General features: G+C 32.9%; 2 protein-coding genes across 2 annotated transcripts in view; both read right to left on the reverse strand.

The window, feature by feature from the left end:
- The window catches only part of LOC140442650 (venom protease-like), a 169,421-nt gene that overhangs the window by 98,116 nt on the left and 50,356 nt on the right, over positions 1-20,949 (reverse strand). The gene's annotated exons all lie outside the window — the stretch shown is intronic.
- The window catches only part of LOC140443425 (UDP-N-acetylhexosamine pyrophosphorylase-like), a 28,114-nt gene continuing 18,632 nt past the window's right edge, over positions 11,468-20,949 (reverse strand). Inside the window, exon 3 of the mRNA XM_072534677.1 lies at positions 11,468-17,367. Coding sequence (XP_072390778.1) covers positions 16,704-17,367 — 664 coding nt within the window. The 3' untranslated portion in view covers positions 11,468-16,703. The remainder of the gene's footprint in view (positions 17,368-20,949) is intronic.

Raw genomic sequence — 20,949 nt, forward strand, 5'->3', positions numbered from 1 at the left:
GTAAGAAACTAGCCTCAGCCTGCTATGCAATTTGCAATAAGAACTGTTTCGGAGGAAATCAATTTAGCATCTTCCAAAATAACATATTTTTCTTTGTTAAATCATGTTATCATTATTAAAATATACAATGTTATCATTATTATAAACAATACCAAGATAATTTTAGGTGTGAATATTACAAAAATGTCATTTTAAATGTTGTGCAATATTGGGTGCCCTCACTACACTCATATTCGATGGCCAGCTAGCTCATTCGATATAAATAAAGTTGACTTTGTCATTATTTATTTTGATTTTGTGTTTAGTTCAGTAGGTATATATAAGTACAAATTTTATGTACCTCCATTACCACTTTTCTGTATCTTTTTAAACATCTGAAATATCGAACTCTGGAGTATAAGTTAATTAACCTGTACCTACGTGTAATAAAAGATAATTAAAACTTGTCTTATAAAGGATATCTATGTTTTATAAAGGATAAATATTATAATAACATAATTTTATCATCTCTTTATAATTACTATAATTAAATTAGCCAAATTATATAAAAAAAACTTAAAATTAAAAGTCTTTCCTATACAACTACATTCAAATGTTGGGGGAATAAGCGTTCTTGACTACGTCATGCGCGAAAGCGAACCGATTTTGGAACATTATGTATCATACCTTGTGTATTCATTGTACCATGACTGACACTAGTATAGGAAATCAACTGATGAAATATGAAATTATATAGAATATTTTAAGTAGATTGCATAATCCTGACACACTCAAACCTGTCTATAATAAACAAATATCTTTATAAATTATGAAAATTATACCAGTGTAGATAAAAAAAAATTAGCAGCGATTTGAATGATTAGTTTACCAAACGAAATAGGATATTGAAAAAGAGGAACAAATCACATAAAAAAATAACAAATCAAGACACAAAGATGCTGTGTTAGTCAAACAACAGATTTGCTTCTTAACAAACAGGAACTAATGTTTTGGTTCGAGTGCCGGATGTTGATAGACGTTGATTAACTCCAATAAATGTATTTATTAGCTATTGTTTTCGAAATTATTAACGCTGCTTGTAAAAACTGAGTACTGAGCTTGCACCACTGGATCGATTACCTATTTCAAGAAATAAGTTTCAAACAGATTTGCAGTTCATGTCTAAATCAAACTATATAATAAGCAAGAAAATACTAGATGCGCTGTATATTTCAGAAAATTTTTTATTTTTATAAATAAATTCAGACATGATTGCAAAACTTAACAATAAAAAAGTAAAATTTAATATTAAAAATGCGATAAGAGACAAACTTATTGTAGACCTTTTAAAATTGGTCTTAGCACTTATACCCCCACCAATAAGCAAGATTAAAATAATACTGTACATTTATTGGAATTTGCAAATACTGCTAGTCTACATGTATACAGATAATATATAGCAAATATAGAACTATAAATTCCATATTATACATTGGAATGATTAAAGTGAGCGACAGAAATTTACGAACGTTGTCTCATCACCTTTGATATTTGTCGTGGTTGTAGATGAAACGCAGGGAAAAAATTCCACCCTACGGTGAGTAAACTCGGAAAACAATGTATCATTATAAAATACCTGCTACCAATATTGTAAAACATAAAATGTACACAATCAAGTTGAAATTATGGTCTGTAAATTCAACATATTAAAAATTATTATTAAACATTAAAAATTTTAAAATCATGAATCTGTTGCTTGTGTGAGTCCATTTCAAATAGGTAAAAGAAATAAAATTAGACTTACAATCAATTTAATTTTACTACCAAACGACCGGTTTCGCTTTCTACACTTTGCAAAGCATCTTCAGGTCTAACGGTACAAAGTAAATTAAATGCTGAAATTATAAAAAGCCCATATTAGGGTGCTATCTTATAAAGATAAAGATCAAAAAAGGTTTTAGTAATTATGCCTGTTCTGTGTTTATTAATATGCATAAAATTCATTTAGCAAAGTGAAAACCCACAAATTGGTAAGAGTTAATCTATTGAATTGTAATAAATTAGAAACAAACAAAATACTACTTACATTCCGGTACAAGAATTTTTAAAGAATGATTCGTGATATATAGTTCAAAGTATCCTGTAATTGCTGATGATGGGTGATCTTCGGTTAATGTTGTAACTATCTGACAATTAACGGGGATGGTTCTTGAGGGGAGAGATGTTAACAAATGAAATAGGAGTAAGGTATATGTGATTGTTTGTTAAATGAAAGTGATGTTTTATATTATTTAAATTTTAAAGTTATTTATATTTATAAGTAATAGTCTCCCGTTTTATACCGCTTCGCGGCTTTGGGAGTATAGCAGGGTAGTCTGCTATATCTAGGGCCTACGGTATACAAGGAAGGTAACATGGCCAGTGCTACGCTTCAACCGCCTATTATTACCCCTGGTTTTACCCAAGGTACTCATTTTATTCAGGCTGAGTCGACCTGAGGGCCTATAGACATTTTTAAAAATGTCTAGTTGTTCTTGCCGGCGGTAGGATTCGAACTCCGGACCACCGGCGTGAGAGGCAAGCATCCTACCGCTTGCGCTACGCAGGCTCTATTTATATTTATTCAGGAGATATATTTTAGAAATATGTGTTAATTTATTTAAATTTTTTTCATTGTCATATAATTGTCCTCATACTGTAAAAGTATGAGGACAATTATCTGCCCCATATAGAAATATTGCGAATACAAGGACATTTTTGCCATACCAATACGTTTCCGAACTTCTTCTTCACAGTTACCATCGTGAGTTATACTAGACCCGAGATAGACAAAATTATCCACTATCTGGTATTCCTGTAACATGTTAATCAGCTGAATAGTGTGGAATCTGTCGACCACCATTATTTTTGTCTTAGTGTTAAATCACAAATTAATCCCTTAATCTGTAATCTCACATTATTCTTAACTTCTTAATATTTTATAGTTTCACCGTGTATAATTGAAACATTGTGAAAACATATCGTGTAATATTTTAATAATTAGTTCATTTACCTACAACGTAATAAATTGCCGAATAATATATTTTCCAATTGAACTTTTTAAGTGTTACAACTACGGCCTAGATAAAATTGTATTGTAAGCTCATAGTTCAAAGTTTGTTAGTATGATATAAGCAATAACCTTTGTGATGAGGTATACATTATTTGTGAGATTATAAATTGGGGATTTGACCTCATTCGAGCGCAGTCTATTGTAGAAAGTTACCTAACCATCATCTTTAGTGTAATTATTAGTAGCTGTCAATAAAACGATAATTTTTACTCCACAACTTCAACGTTTTATTGTATTTACCATCGTCGATCGAGAAGAAACGGACAAAGGGGCATTACAAACAATTCGATCCTTATATCTACATTCGAATTTGTCCACTTAGCTTTATTGATTTTCAGACCAACTTTATTGCTTTCGTGCTCAACTCTTCGCAGGAGATTAAACATTTCTTGTTCATTTGCTGCTATAAGTTTAGTGTCATCAGCGAGTCTTAAAATTGAGATTTTCCTACCAGCCACTGTTACTCCACCGGCCCATCCAACTAAAGCCATTCTCATGACATGTTCACCATAAATGTTGAGTAAGTCAGGTAACATCACGCATCCTTGTCTAACACCTCTCTCGGTCTTGAATTGGTTTGAGAACTTCTGATTTAGCCGTACTCTTGCTATATTGGACTGGTACAGATTTTTAATAAGCCTGGTTCTCTGCTGCGCTATACCTATAACTCCATCAATTTTGCTCCAATCACTCGATACTCTTGAAGAGTTATACTATCAAATAAAAAATAAAGGCAAAAAATACCCTACCCCCTCCTAAATGATATTTTAATTTAGTGTATATGCGAGAATGAATGTCAGTAAAGAGTACTCTGACTGCGTAGCTAATTATACTAAATAATCTGTGGTCCTCGCATTTCCTGGCGTTGGTTTTTTTTATTAATTGGGATGAATATTGATAGCAGGAAGTCTGATGGTAAGCGTTCAGTTTCATATATATTGTTAAATAGCTTGGTACGAGCTAGGATTTGTCATCTGATAGCTTCAAAAATTTTTCATATACGTCATCAGGTCATGTCGATTTTTGATCTTTAATCCGTTTAATGGCCATTTTAGTTTTGGACCGTAGAAATTGTTTATTTCGGTTGGTGTTCTTGCTGTATATTCGAATAATTCTTGCATATATTATTTTCTTTTTTTTCATCAAGGTTGATTCAGACCAACAGTCGTGAAAAGATCAGATCCCAATCGAATCACCGTCAAGTCAAGGGGCAACCCATTCATACGCACACAGTCTGGGCAGATCACCGTCAGTCTACTTCAGCATTCAGGTCGTAAGGTTGTAATGTAAAACAATTTTTTAAATTGCTATTTTTCATTGCTAATCAATTTAATGTATACTTTATATTATACTAAATATAGTTCAACCTCAATATAACAAAATTGGAAGGAAATTATCTTTTCTATTAACGAAAAATTGAAAATGTCTGGACCTATCAAGACATAGTTTATTGTGAATAATTGATAAAATACGTTATATGCAGGTTATAGGTTAAAAAAATTCGTTATATTGAGGGTCGTTATATTAAGGTTAACTTGTATATACATATTAATATTTCCTGCCATGTTTTTAATGTTCGCTGATAATCAGAGTATAATGGATGTGAGAAATCATAGAGTAATCTTTCTTCACGAACGCACTTAATTAATTGTCCGTCCTCCATAGTTAACAAAAGTACGAAAATATAATACAACTGAAAACAGGTTGACTGACTGAAGTGGCTGACTGACTGTCTCCTATTCACACCAACCCGGCAGTCCGATCCAGTCACAGTCTTGATTGCTGGCGAAGCGACCGGGTGGAAGGTAATCTTAACTGTACAGTGACTATGAGTATACCGTGCCCGTGCGTGGGAATTACCTCATTGGAAACCCACAGAAGCAATCTTGACTGTACCGTCTCTAACTGTGACGACTCTTGGTCTGAATCAACCTTTAATCTGTCTTCAGTCTCGATCAAAACCGGTTTTTGCCGTCTACAATTATATTGCGTTGTTTACTCGTGTTATATATTTTACTAAAGAAAATTTAATGGCAGCCCTCTTCATTCAGTGCTTCAAGTAGCTAAATCCATACTTGTCGCTACAGAGATGGGCAAGAGAAAATGAAGGGTGCTAAAGTATGTTCAGAATGAACTAGCCTTGTAGAATGGCATGATGGTAAAAATAGGCTATATTCAAAATCCTTGGATTTACTCAAGACAAATAAGTCTGATATTCGAAATGTTTGTGAAATACGCGCAGGATAAGGAACGCTGCCTTAATCTGAAAAAGTACAATTAGAAAAAAATATACCACAAAGCTTTGAGTGAAAAAGTAGCTATTGTAAACCAACTTAAATAAATAGACAATTTAAAAGGAAGTTTACTGCTTTTATTTTCATGTTTACCCATATATTGTACCTGTTGGCTTTGGTTTTCATTTTTTATGTTGTCTGGTGTCTGTGCTGGTCACTTTATTCTTCCTTTTATCTACTGGCTAAACTTGGTACGCAGGTGTCCATACCAATTTATTCTTTTGGCTTCAATTGTGTATATTATGTCTAAATAAATTTCTCTCCGAATATCTTCATTCCTCACTTTATCAAGTCTAGTGAGCCGGTAACATCGTCATCAATAGCTCATTTCCATGGTATTAATTTGTAATTTATTTATTTGATTCATTTTTCAGTATTTCTACGATTGTTTTATAGATTCTTCTTTTATTTTCTGTTGTTATTGTATTACTCCACAATGGTCCGTGTGACAAGCTGATCATGCTTGGGCAATCCTGGAATATATTTCTTCCTTACTTCCTGTTTTGTATGTTATTTGGACTCCCAGTATCTGAAGGTTTCAGTTTGATTTTATAGTTCCTATTTTAATTTGTAGGGTTTCTGGTTTTTCTCGTGCAACTAAGTACTGGGTTTTTGTACATTAATTGTTAAGCTCCACTTGGTGTGCTCCTCTTCCAATTTTCTAAGTGTATATTCTATATCACTCTCGTATTCCGCTAGAATAATTTCATCAGCAAAGTGTAACGTGGAAAGAGGTAGCAGATGCTGATGAGATGCTAAAGGTAACTGGAGTATCATTGGTTTTTTTTTGCCCTTTGGAATCACATTTCCATAGCACGTTGGACGATGAAAAATCAAATGGGGAGATTTTTGTTCAATTTTCAAAACTTTTATAGGTCTTGTTTGAAATGGACATTTTTTAAAGAATTTGTTATCAAAATACTCAGTCCAGGATTTCAGCACATTTTGGTCAACTTTAATCACATCAAAAGGAAACGGTTTTTCTTGAATTCCCGAAAACTTCAGCCCATTCCTCTGGAATTCAACTCTTGATTTTTGATTTATAATCCCCCTAATTTTATCTGTTTCCATGTATGAATGCCCTCTCATTGGAAAAAATCATATGTATGGTTTTAAGTCTCTTCTCTATGTGAACAAGATGATACAGAAACTTTGCAACTGTACATATAGTTTTTATTTTGGCCCCCATAAGAATCTGCGAATATAAACAACTCTTCAACTGAAGGACCAAGGAAATTATGGACGAAATGATGGAGAGAAGACACATCGTCTGCGCCTTTTTTCCCTATTGTCTGTGGGTATGTATAAAAAACACTTTTATTGGAGGCTAGTACGTGTATGTTGAACATAAATACAGATAATCGTCTTATGTAATAGACATCATTTGTTGAAATGTTAGGCACTGGCAAGTTTTTTTGGTAGCCAATGCAAATGCTTTCGATTTTTTCATAGGTTTTGCATAACCTTTTTGCCGTTTTTTCTTGTAAAAAGCTTCTGCTTTCATTTTATGAAGTTTGCTTGCAGTGTAAAGGTTTTTTATTTGTTTTTCCAGAACAAGAATTGATTCGCTTGCAGTGAGGGGGGCAAGTTAGCTTTTTCTTTCTCGAGTGATTTTAGTTTTGCAACGTATTCATCACACGTACTGCAACTATCTGTTCAGGGGTACCCGAATGAAATATTAAACTTATTCGTAAATAAAGTTCTGTAAGATTCATAAGAAATGGGGGCCTCTTTGTACATTTCCATGTACATCTGCCACATTTTTTAACGTTTAATTCCTCAGATAGGTACACTTTAGAAGAATCCTTTAAGCTATAATGGGATTCTCTTCCTTTAAAGGAAGATATGTGTTCCATCATAGCAGCAGTAACAGCCTCCGATAGCTTATGAGGGCGATTAGCGTGTTTACCTCTCTTGTTTGTAGGTGCCTCTAGTTAATTTCAAAAATCGTTGCAATAACTCTAACTTCTTTCTTCCGATTCCCTGAATAGACAGAAAAGCTTTAGCGCAGATAGGTACGTCAGTAGTAACTTCGTCGGCATTTTTAAATCGAACTCTGTAAACATATGTTGAATCATGTAATTTTTCTGGGTCGGTCAAATCATTTCTTGACCTCCGTTGTCTAATTTCTAAAACTGTCATAAGACCACATCATTCATCCCCCAGTTTTTTTCCGTTTTTTTTTGTGTTTAGGGTTCTTTAAACCATCACTACTACTGTCTATAAAGTCACTTGCAAAAACTTTACTCATTTTTTTAATCAATAATTTAACGATGGTATAGACTTAAATAAATTGCACACTGCTACGATGAATTCTTTAGTGCAACTAACAGCTCAAGAAAAGACAATTTGTAGTCACAGTGGCGCCACACGAAAGTGACAATGCGCTTTCTTTCCTAGAACGCATGGACTATGCGCCTTTATCCTCAGACTACCAAATATTTACTTGCGATTTTCTACTGACTTAACACTTATATTCCCTGACGGAAGGTATTGATTTGAGCCTTTATAGTACTCCTAACATATAGCATTAAAATCTCGATTTTCGTAACAGTTGATATTGCGCCTTTATTCCCTGCACCCTTCATATACTTGAAGCTGTGCTTCCATACCGACATAAACTCAATGGGCGACAATCGCAAAATAAGAGTTGACGCATTTCCCATCTGGCCAATACAGACAAGAATAACATCGTTTAGGTGTTGCACTATTTTTTGACAGCGTTAATTGTATGATCAGCGACACTTGTAGATATAAATAAATAGCAAATAAATGTGACACATATATTAGTGATATACTCATACCTGTAAATTATTAAAAAGAGTTGGGATAAAATAGGGAACCAAGTAAATATCCTTCAAACCAAAAAGACTATAATCGTGAAACTTTGAATGCAAGTACAATGAAACATAACGAATCTGATGCCGTATTTTTGTTACTACTCTACTTCCGGTTTCACCGGAAATACTAAATTTATTTAATTTAAGTGGTACTCCCTGTATAATTTTGCAAATTTTTACTTTTTATTCCTAGTTCATACATATCAAGAAAAAAATGTGTTAAAACTAAAAGAAATATAGTTAAAGAATTGGCAAATAAAATTTTACTTAAATTGTGAGATCGACTTCTATCATTTATATGAGGTTAATGTCACAATTTTGCCAGACTGTGCCACAGAGCCTGTTGTCCTACTTAAGATACGAGTTTACGTTTTTATTCTTATTAGACTAGTAAATAAATTAATAGGCTTACACATTGTCAGGATGTGAACTGCGAGCATTTTGAACATTTTTAAATTATTATTCTCATTGGTCTTAGTAAATAAATTAAGCTATCATTTAATGCTACGAAATTTGGTACGTGTGAATTAAAACTAACAAGTTCTTTTAAATTCTTAAAAATATATAGGTGTATTAAGAGTATTTAACCCTTAATTATTATACACAAAAATCTTCCATTATATTAGAAATAATTCGTATAAATGTTTAATTATCCAAACGTTAATAATCTAAGTGAACTTATTCATGACCATCGAGAGTGGTTGTTGTTCATAAACACGATAACATTGAGAAATCACAGGTATTTGATTAATTAAATATGTAAATAGAGTACGTAGACAGATTGAATTGTCATTATAGTAATACAGTAGAAATTGCTTAATTCGAACTTCGTTAATTCGAAATCTTCTTTAATTTGAATTTTTATTCTGGTCCCTAGCATTTCCTATATAAGTAATGTTAAAAAGTCGTGAATAATTCGAATTAAATTTTGGATAATTCGAACTTTTCTACGAGTTAAAAATGCCTCTTCCGCTAAAAGAGGTAGTATTCTTTTCTGTTCTAACGTGCCACTTGTTTCAAGGCATTCAAGGCCATTGTACATTGTACCCGTACCTGTCACCTAAATTCTACCCCATCTGGCACGCCCCTTCAGTTGAGATGCGTTGGCGTTGCAATTGCAATCACCGCAAATCACGTCAAGTCACTTCGTATTGAGTAAAGATGTCGTCGCATGGTAATACGAAAACATACAAAACTTTAACGTTATCGGAAAAAATAGCGGCAATTAGAGAAGTAGAAAAGGGAACGAAGAAAAAATCTGAGATGGCCAGGGACTTTGGAATTCCTTCTAACACATTATCCACCTACTTGAAGAATAAAGAAAAAATTCTCAACAGTGAAAGTGAGTGCGGTAAAGATCGAAAAAGGTTAAGGGAGCCAGAAAATCCAAATTTAGACAGTTGTGTGTTAAAATGGTTCAAACAAGCTAGGGATAAGAAGATTCCCGTGAGTGGTCCCCTTACAAGAAGCAAAGCTGAACAATTTGCTATTGAAATGGGGAAAAATAATTTTAAGGCGAGTACAGGGTGGCTCGACGGCTTTAAAGAACGCAACAAAACTTCTTTCAAAGTGGGACCGTTAATCAGCAAGAAGCCAACCAGTGGAAAAAAAAATTGGAAGAGATGATTCAGGGTATAGATGAAAGAGATATCTTTAATGTTGACGAGACGGGTCTCTTTTTTAAATGCACTCCTGACAAAACGCTAGCATTTAAAAACGAAAAATGTCACGGAGGAAAACTAAGTAAAGAAAGAGTAACTCTCCTAATTGGTGCAAACATGGACGGATCGGAAAGACTGCCTCTACTGATGATTGGCAAGTCGGCTAATCCGCGTTGTTTTAAGAACGTCAAGTCAAAACTAGTGGAATATGTGAGCAGCGCAAGAGCTTGGATGACTAGTGATCTTTTCGAGAACTGGCTGAAAAAATTAGACAAAAAGTTCATAAAAGAAAAAAGAAAAGTTATTTTGTTTATTGACAATTGTACGGCACACGTAAACACACAAAAAAAGTTATTTTTTTTCCTGCTAACATGACTTCAGTTCTCCAGCCTATGGACCAGGGTGTCATAAAAAAATTTAAACATTTTTACAGACGTTTTTTGGTTGAAAACATATTGATGGAAGATTGCGACACCCTTAAAATAAAGTTAGACATTCTACAAGCATCTCGAATGTGTATGTGGTGAAATAACCGATACAGAGATCATCGCTGAAGTGCTTAAGGACAATGATGAAAAACAAGAGAGTGATGAAGACGACGCATCATCAGTGGCGGGAGAAATACATGTTCCGAGTGCGGCCGAAGCAACACACCATATTACGCAACTTAAACGGTACTTTGAAAGTAAAAATGATGTAAGTAACTCTATTTTTAGTTCACTGAACATCTTAGAATCGTTTGTCATTACCGAGTAGTTATATTCTAAAAAGCAGCTAAAAATTTCGGATTTCTTTGGAAAAAATTAGTCTATTTTCATTAATTGTAACCAATATGTATTCTTATTTACAATAAATTTTTTGAGACAAAATGTTTTATTTTTTTACTGATGCGTTCTCACTGGGAATTTTTTATCTGCCGATTGTTTCGGCCAAGATTTGGCCAAAAATACCAATGAGAAAACCTACAAATGATAAAAAACGACAATAATTGACCATTTGTTATAGCTTGCAAATGCTTTAATTGGTATTCTGGCCGAATTTTGTTGGCCCATTTTTTTCGGTTGACAAAATTCGGGCAAAAATTGTAACGAAAACATCTGCAAGCGATAAAAATGGTCAACTATTGTTGATTTTTATCATTTGTAGATGTGTTCTTAGGCATCTTTGTTTTTTGTGGATATATTTTTAATTCGAATTTTTGGATAATTCTGCAAACGATAAAATAATTCGATATTTCGGCAGAAAACATCTGCAAGCGATAAAAATGGTCAACTATTGTTGATTTTTTTGTTTGCAGATGTTTTTGTAGGCATCTTTGTTTTTTGTGGATATATTTTTAATTCGAATTTTTGGATAATTTTTTAACGGTCCCTTGAGATTCGAAATATCCAAGTTTCACTGTATTAGAATATTGTTTCATAATAATAGCAAAGAATATAGACGCTTAAGCGTCTATATTCTTTGATAATAGTGTAACTGATTTTCCATGGAACCGGAAATAGAATAGTAACAAATATGACATCAGATGCGTTATCTGTCATAGTTCTTACATGTAGTTTCATAAATATCGTCTTTTTAGTTTCAAAGATATTTACTTGGTTCCATACTTTATCCCAACTCGGTATGAGTGGGTAGATGCGACAAACTTTACTGATTGTGAATGCTCATAAAAATTCTATATTTACTGTATATTTTTTTGTAATAATTATATTTAGGTACATTAATTACATAAAAATTTAAGCGTTCGATTTGTGCTACTTTATTTTACAACTCTAAGAAAAACTAAATGTTCGATTATCTTTTTGTTAGTACAATAAGTTCTAAATATTTATCATATAAGTGAACGAAAGACATACGAAGTAAAAGGCCAATCAAAATGTACACAATATGTGATGTTACAATGACTAGAGTATATTTTATAACTTTATCTAGTACAGAAGGTACTAGACTGTTTAAGATGTAATTATGTAAAGTTATTTGCCTAAAAAGGATTTTACAAATTGCTTTGTCTTATATTGTTTCTCTTTTATTTCGTCGCACCTTCTCTTTGTGAGATGTTCTTTGCTTCATCGATTCATTGGTGTTCTTTGCTTTATACGTTTCACCAATCTAAATTATTTGATTTTATACTTTTTATTTACTAATAAATTTCTTGGTCAATTTTGAATTTTATTTCTCAATTATTTTCATTTTCTCCTGTCATATATATCGCCATGGTATTTCTTGTTACAACTTATGTGTGATTAGTGTTTTCTACGTTTTAAATTTAGTTCCTTTGATCATAAACTTGATTTTAATTTTGGACCGAAATACAAATTAAAAACAAAATTCGATTCTCCTTCGTCGCTTAATATATCCAATACTACAATATACACAGAAAAAATTAGCGGAGAAACCAGATTCAGAGAAACGCATTCAGCGTGAAAATATGAAAACGGAAGTTCTTACTTTCAGTTCCGTTTCCTATTTTGTGTTTAGTTCCTCGTTGGAATAATAATTTTTTTGTATGTTCTCTAACTGCTCCTAAAATTAAAAAATCTTTTTTTACATTGTATTCACCTGTTTTAATTTAATTTTTATTCACATTTTACTTTAACAGCCTTTATAACATAACCGCTTGTCAAACTTTTTTCCAAACCAGGTTTGTGTTGGGTTTTTCTACCACATTTTCCAGAAGTTGATATTATGGGCTCCTCCGCATGTATCCCTCATATTAGAGATTTCTTTTTTGTTAGGATTTTAATACATGTTAATGTATTACATAAATCTCTTGTTAGAGAATAGATACTATTTCAAAAGATATATCTGGGTCTCCATTCGATAATACTCTTAGTTTACCCTTGCAACATGTCTTGCCAATTCCACAGCACTTTGTACTGTGTTCCTCTTTGAATTTATTTATTTGGAGCCTCATTCCTTAAAGATAGGCCCATCAGTAATGGTTCTACTGCATTTTGTACGGTTAAGACATATAAGAAGCTCCGTTTTCAGTGCGTTTCGCAACTATTACAAAAGTTATCAACGGCAGCCTGCTAGGCCAATACTATTCTTCCTTGTGATTTCTCCTACTATTGGAGATTGGTTACCATCATAATAATTCGTATCTTATTGACAGCCGCTCTGAAAATATCTACTGTGCTGCAATTATACCAATCTCAAAGGTTTCTCAGCCAGAAAATCGTTCTTCGACCTATGATTTTTTAATCTTGATCCTTCTTGTATGATGTCTTAATACTTCATAATTATATCTGGTTATGTGGTGTAAATATTCTAATTTTCTCACTTTAATATTTCTTATGAATATGCAATCTTTTGTATGCGTCTCAGCCTTCGGCATTTGTTGATACTTCGACTCGTTGAAACCACGGTATTTTCAATTTTCACATGCTTCCAACTTCCTTATATGTTCAACTTTTAGTGTCTAGCTTTCCGTTCCATGCAACAAATTAGATAATGCATAAGAAATTCGAGCTCTAATTCGCAGTTCTTATATATCCAGGTTTCTGTATATTTGTAGCTGTTTACGTTTTCTACTTGTTTTGCTTCGATTACTAGACTCTCTAGTATATGTCGCATTCTAATGATCATGAATTTGGTTTTCTTCATGTCCATTTCCAGTTCGTATTGGATACTGCATTGATTTGCTTTATTGTGCAGGACTTTTCCGTTTATTGCTATACCGTATACTTTCTATTATGTTTTCTTAAAGATCTCTCTCTTCAACCCTTACACCCCGGAGGGAGTGTAGTAATCATTGCGATGTCGTGTATTGTCCGTCTCCTAAGATCTCTCTCTCTCTCTCTCTCTCTCTCTCTAGTCATTTCTTTTAACTCATGCATAGGTCTTTTGCATATCATTGTTATTTGATTGATTCCTCTTGTTGGGGATAATAAGTCTTTCCATGTTTTCTGTATCTGCTCTCATAACACGTCCAAAGTATATTAATTGTTGGAGATGGACTTTGCTGGATAGCCGTTAGCCATTTGGATAGCTTTCTGAAAGATAGCTTCGCTATAAAGAATAAATATTAATAATATAGAAACAACAAACTGTCTAACTCTTCTTTTAATCTTTATACACTTCTCCAAGAAATTAACGCACCACTTTGAAATATTAAAATATTTTATTAGCGTTAATAAAAATTTCCATTGTAATGTTATATTTTGCAAGCCCCTTGTGTATGCTATTTGTACACTCTATATTTATTGCCTGTGTTTTATCGCTATAGTTTTTTTTGCAACAAAACAAAAAGAAGCAAAAAATGTACTTATTCTATAAATATACTAATTTCCAAGTGTTCAACGAATTTTATTCGGCTACTGTTTAATTGTTGATTATTGTTAATTATGTTTATTAGGGAGCGTCAATCACGTAACTTAACCCAAGATGAATGTGTCCAGGCAGTGATACTGTCGAAAGAAGGTTGGAGTTACCGGAGAATTGGTTGTCGGTTTAATGTGTCCCACATATCCGTCTCACGGGTGTTAGAAAGATTCCTCGAAACAGGGGATCCTACCCTCAGACCAGGGCAAGGACGAAACCGGGTAACTACCCCTATTCAAGATCGATTTTTAAGAATTTCTGCTCTTCGACAACGTTTTGTAACACATCGAAGTCTACAAATTCAGCTTCGAGACGTGCATGCTATACAAATTAGTACTGAAACTGTTCGCCAGCCACTTAAGGAATACAAATTAACACCTAGGATTGCCGTCCGGGGTCCTCTATTAACTGCAGAGCATCGAAGGGGAGACTACATTTTGCCAGAGAACACGTTAATTGGTTAGAGGCTAACTTACTGATGAATCCCGATTTTGTTTGTACAATAACAACAGACGTGTTCGTGTGTTGCGACCACCCATCGAACGATATGCTCAGTGTAACTTCTCACACACCAGATTTTTGGTGGAGGATCCGTTATGGTGTGGGGTGGTATTTTTTTGACCGCACCTACGGACCTAGTGGTCATAGAAAATGAAACTGTTACAGCTGAAACGTACATATTGGAGATCCTGGAGCAATATGTATTACCATTCGCTCCTTATGTCGGTGAAAATTTCTTACTAATGCAAGATAATGCCAGACCTCACGCTGCACATATCGTCAGAAATTATCTAGAAGAGGTAGAAATTAATACTATGGAATGGCCAGCACATAGTCCGGATTTAAATCCGATTTAAAATCTCTAGGATATCCTTGGTAGGCGATTAAGAGCGACACCGATCCAACCAAACAACTTACAGGAAGTGGGAGAGAGGCTGATCCAGATTTGGAGAGAACTAGACCAAAATGAAATACGGCAATTAATTTTAAGTATGGGCCAACGATGTGAGGCTGTTATACGTACTAGAGGTGGAAACACTCGTTATTAAGACTTTTTTCATATTTTAGTTTACTTTTGTTATCATTATTTTTTTAGAATTTTCCTTTTTATTTTTTTTTCTCCTGTACTTCAACATGTTCTGATGATTAGACAAATTGTTATAATTACTAATAAAATGTAGAGTAAATCTGGTGAAGTTTTATTTTTTATTCTTTGCCTGTTTACAAATAAAACTGAATTATTGAAGTGGTGCGTTAATTTCTTGGAGAAGTGTATATTTTTCTCTATTTATCTTGTGGTATTCCGCTATAAATCATTGTGCAGTTGTTTAAATATTTTGTGCCTTTCAACTTCTTCTTGGATTACTTACTATAGTTTAATATAGCTTCGCTGTAAAGGTTGAATAACAATGGAGACAACACGCATCCCTGTCTAGGTCCTCTTTTAATCTCTATATATTCTATTTCGACGTTTTCAATCCTAACAGTTGCTCTTTGATTCCACTATACACTAACTACGAAACGTATGTCTGCATTATTTTCCTTAGTAGTTCGACAAGGTTCTGATATCAAACGCTATCGAAGGTCTCCTGAAAATCAATAACCCAATAAAGATCCTAATTCATATTTAAACATTTTGTAAAGTCTTTAGTGATTCTTATTTTTGCCAATTGGTTGCATTGTTATGATTTTGACGTCTTTCGAATCTATACCTTTATCTTTGAGGATCTTTATTATTTTTCTCCGAGTCATTTATTCTTTGCCTTCTTCTCATTATTTTAATCCTTTTATTAACTCGTCAGTATTTTTCCGGGCGTTCGTTTTTATCCATATCTTCCGATATCCATTTGTTGCAGAATCTCTTGCGTTATCCAGTCCTTCATTTTTCTATAACCTTCCTGCAGTTACTCTTTGCACGTATTTTTAATTGCCTATTTGGTCTTTTTCTAAGGGATCGTCACCTGATGTTGTTATGCTCGTTATTTGTGATTTTAGTGTGTTTGCAACAGTGTGTATGTATGCTAATATTTTTTATTTGTATTTTTGATTTATTTCTTTCCGCTCATGAGCATTTCCTACACTTTGTTCTGCTATCCATACCACAGCAGAAGTATAGAGAGGTTTTCCCAATATATTTCTTTCAATTCTTTACACTTTGGAAATTTTATTTTATACTAAAAAAGTCCGTTCAAAATTCGAAACGCAATTCTGTTGATCAATATTCGTACATCATAAAACAGAATCCATTCAAATAAGTAGTAACCAATAACAACAACAAAACAACAAACATAACAATAAAAATTTAACTTTCTAAAACAATCATTGGCCCTTTAGTGTATAACTATTTACAAATATTATAGCGAAGACTTTAATTTCAAAATTCCCTGAGTTGACAAATAATTTAAAATTTTGAGCACCTATTTCTAAATTTTAAATTAAGATGTCCGCTATAAGTACAACTGTTTATACAAATAGATAACAATAAACTCGGAACTCATGAACCATTTATTCCATTACTAATAGTTTCTTCCTCTGACACAAGTACAGTTCGTTTAGAGAATGTTTTCCCTTCCACTTTTTCTGTAAGGTTTTCCCCAGCATAAGATAGCAGTGGTGAAATCTCGACTTCAGCAGATCCCACAATACCTCCAGCTTTTATCACGTACCGTTTGTGTAAATCGAGCAGATCCCGTCGACACGTTGAAGGGCAATCTTTATGTACATTTTCACAGTTTTTAAGAGGACTAAATTCAGTAGTCCTAGGCACTTCCCACGTAACAAAATTTTCAGAAAATTCAAAAACATCAAAAATAAATTTTTCTATCTTGATACCGTTGGGTTCTATAGGGTGGATTTTATTTCCGTCCTTATCCACAAACGAAATTATCTTCTTGGCTACATGAGGCTTCAGTTTTTTCTCATAGAGGTTAGAAGCTTTTTCTAGAAACTCCGTGGTAAAAAAATGATTGCAAATACTGCCCGCCCTGAAAACTAACTCTCCTGATTCGTTTCTAAGATTTGCTGTTTTATCCGTTATTTCACTGTACTCTACCACCTGAAACTTTCCATCAACTTGACATACAACACCCAGGGCTTCATAAGGATTTTCTTTTGAAATTACTTTTGCTCCACAATCTGCTCCTTTCTTCACACAATACCTACGAAAAAAAAAAAAATTTAGAAACCACAATAAAATTAGTATTATTAATTATGTTGCAGTATTAACTATGTGACATTGGTGTTTGTAGTATTCAGTAAGAATCGAAATTGTACGGTAGAGGCCATAACTATGAGTGATAATAAATAAAACTTCCCAAGAAAACCAAGCACATAAATATAATTTTTATAAGAAGCCATTTTCATATAAAGAAGTAGATAAAATTGTACCCTAAAAGTGGAAAATGATTAAATCTCGTATTATTACAGACGCAGCGTGTAGCAACTTCTTTTGGATAGTTCCATCAGGGAAGTGAATCAATCTCTGCCTTCCACATATTCCACTTATTTCCTAACCTGGGAAACTAGTACCTGTTAAGGGTCCCTCGTCCAGGTCCTGGAGGGCGTAGGTGGCAGCACCTTGGTTAAAGGGCTAGTATAAAATCAAACAGAAGAGAAGACAGGTATCTTACCCAGCAGAGAAGGTAACCAGTCATGGAAAGAGACACTCCGCAATCAAAGCTCCGGTCCTCCTGGACGAAAGTTCTTCGGGCTAACCACTCGATACTAGTTAAATAAGACACAGGTTAAAACTTTCAGTAACCTGCCTTGTAAACGATAGAATAAACGAAAACGACTCAAGCTAGAATAACGGATTATGAATATTGGTACATGAAACGTTCAAGGTATATAACAAAAATTTAACGACATAATTTTAGAAACAAGAAGAGGTAAAGATAAGTTTTTCTAGAAACTCTCATATGAAGTCTCACAAATAGGAAGCGCGAGGAAAATCATTCTGGTAAGAGACCTAAATGTTCGGACAGGAAAAAAATATAAAGACAATATAGTTGGCCAATTCTGGCAAGAAATTCTAAATGACAACGTAGACAGGTTAATTAACATATTTGGCCAAAATAATTTACGAATCCTAAATGATTTTTTCAACATCGAGAAATACATACATTTAGCTGGGTACAATAAACAAGAAACTCAATCATCGATTATGTGATAACTCGATGTACAAGATATTAGAGTACAAGTATACAGGGTGGTCCTTAAGTAATTTTACAAAAAGAAACAGTAGATTCTACACTTTAAAATATTACGATTTAAGCTAAATTGCTTTAATAAAATGTTGATATTAAGAAAGATACAGGGTGTTAAAGTGCAAATTAAAAATTTTATTTTTGGCTATAACATTCATGTTTGTAAACATTTATGCATAAAAATTTACAACTGGGTACTTTTAAATATGAGAAATTATAATTTGATGCACACTTTGATGTAGCGGATAGAGGGCGCCACATATGCCACATATGTGGCATAAATTTGCACTTAACTTTTTTGCTCTTTGAGTGAACTGTATTTGTGATACAAAATATTAAAGATACATTATTTCAACAAAAAAAAGGTATACCTGTTAATAACTTTTAAACTCAATAGTTTTCGAGATAATCGCATTTTACAAATCAGCTGCATATTTCTGAGTTAAGGCAATTACCCCAGGCAACGAAGGAAAAATAGACAAAAACATTAATAAATCTAAATTTTGGTATAAAATACCAATAACTAAAGTTAATAGTTAACGAAATATTAAATAAACTAAATATATCAGCAGGATAATTAATAATAGGATATGACAAAAAACAGAATAATAGGATTTTACATCAAACATTTTATATTTTATGTTAAATTAAAGTCGTAATCAAAACATTTTGTTTACAAACCAAATTAAGAAATAGTTAAACTAAATTACTAAACTTTTTGTTAAAGTAAGTGTTCGATATGTCTACCATTTTCATTAATTCATTTGTCAATATATTCCATAAAAATCATCTCATATTAAATAGCATCATTGGTTCTAAAGAAACTGTTGAAGTATTTATTTCTTCCCATATTTGGTTGCAAATGTTTATGGCATTCTTATAGACACGTTGTTTTAATACGCCCCATATACCAAAATCAAGCGGATTAAATTCTGGGCTACGTGGTGGCTATAATGTATAATGGACGAATCTATATCCAAATCTTATAGTATATTATGTCGCAAAGGTTAAATAATGTATTAAACTGTGATGTATCTCATTCATTAGTTACTTATATACACTCATATAAGTTAACGAGTAACTATAATTACATATCGAACAAATGGACTATTATGATAATGATGATAATATTATGAACTAACGAACTAATATTATGCTGAACTAAATTGCCTGTTTGTTTACTATATTTATAACAATATCGGTTATTAGGCCAACGATGATGTTTTTGTAAAAATGCTGAGTCTTTAAGGTAAGATTTGTAGCAAAAGTATTATGAAACAAGACACGTGTGTTATTCCATACCTGTGCTTTAGTTTCCATTTGTCATAATAAAAATGGGTAAACAACAATTTACGTAATGAATAATAAGTATTATTTTGGGTTTTTTTATAAATTAAATAATTATATCAATATCTCACCACATTGCCAAGGAATATGACTGCCACGTCCAATCCAACGTTCAGAAAAGGTATATTTAACTATGTTCTCAACGCCTTCTCTCTAGAATGTGGTGGTGTACCATCTTACATAAACCATATATTTTGGTTTTTCAGCATTTTACAATAGGGAAAAAGTAATACAACGCCAGTAGGTATAGAAATTTAAGAAGCGATAGAAAAGGGAAATTGTATACATGATGACGGCCAGCGTCTGAATACGGACACGGCACCTAAAGAAGAAGATGAAGAATATTTTCTCCAATAAGACATTTAGCAGCCATAACAAAAATTTTGTAATGTTACATTATCATCTTTGAGTTGTTTTAATAAGAATAAACTATGAATTATGCTTATCTACAGGTATTGAGTGCTTTACCGCACAAATATCACAACTAAGAATTATGAGGCAGCTGACTTATAAAATGCGATTATCTCGAAAACGGTTAAATTTTGAGGTTACTAACAAGTATATCTTTTCTTTGTAAAAATAATGTATGTTTAATATTTTTTAACACAAATAGAGGTAACTTTAAGAGCAAAAAAGTTAAGCGCAAATCTATGCCACACCTGTGGCATATGTGGCGCCATCTATCAGTAACATTAATTTATGTATAAAATTATAATTTATCCTACTTAAAAGCGTCCAATTATAAATTTTTGTCCAAAAATATTTACAAACGTAAAAGTTATAGCGAAAAATAGAATTTTAAATTTCCACTTTAACACCCTGTATCTTTCTTAATATCAACATTTTATTAAAGCAAGTTGGCTTAAATCGTAATATTTTAAAGTGCAGAATCTATGGTTTCTGTTTGTACAATTACTTTAGGACCACCCTGTATAGAGGAAGCACATGTGGACACAGTTGGTCAAAGCTAAAATAATTTCCCTTCGGCTTGTCAAATAAAAGAATATGTGCAGGAGCAAAACAAAACAACTCTGGATATTAAGCACAACTTGAAGATCTTCAACAATGAAAACTCAAATATACTTTACAAAAAATGACTAGATGAAAAACTCACAGGCTAAAACTTTGATCTTGTAGAGGATCAATAAAACTACATAAAAAGAATGTTTACAGACAGCATAAAAAAGC

The sequence above is a fragment of the Diabrotica undecimpunctata genome, chromosome 6 (assembly GCF_040954645.1).
Source record: "Diabrotica undecimpunctata isolate CICGRU chromosome 6, icDiaUnde3, whole genome shotgun sequence".
NCBI lineage: Eukaryota > Metazoa > Arthropoda > Insecta > Coleoptera > Chrysomelidae > Diabrotica > Diabrotica undecimpunctata.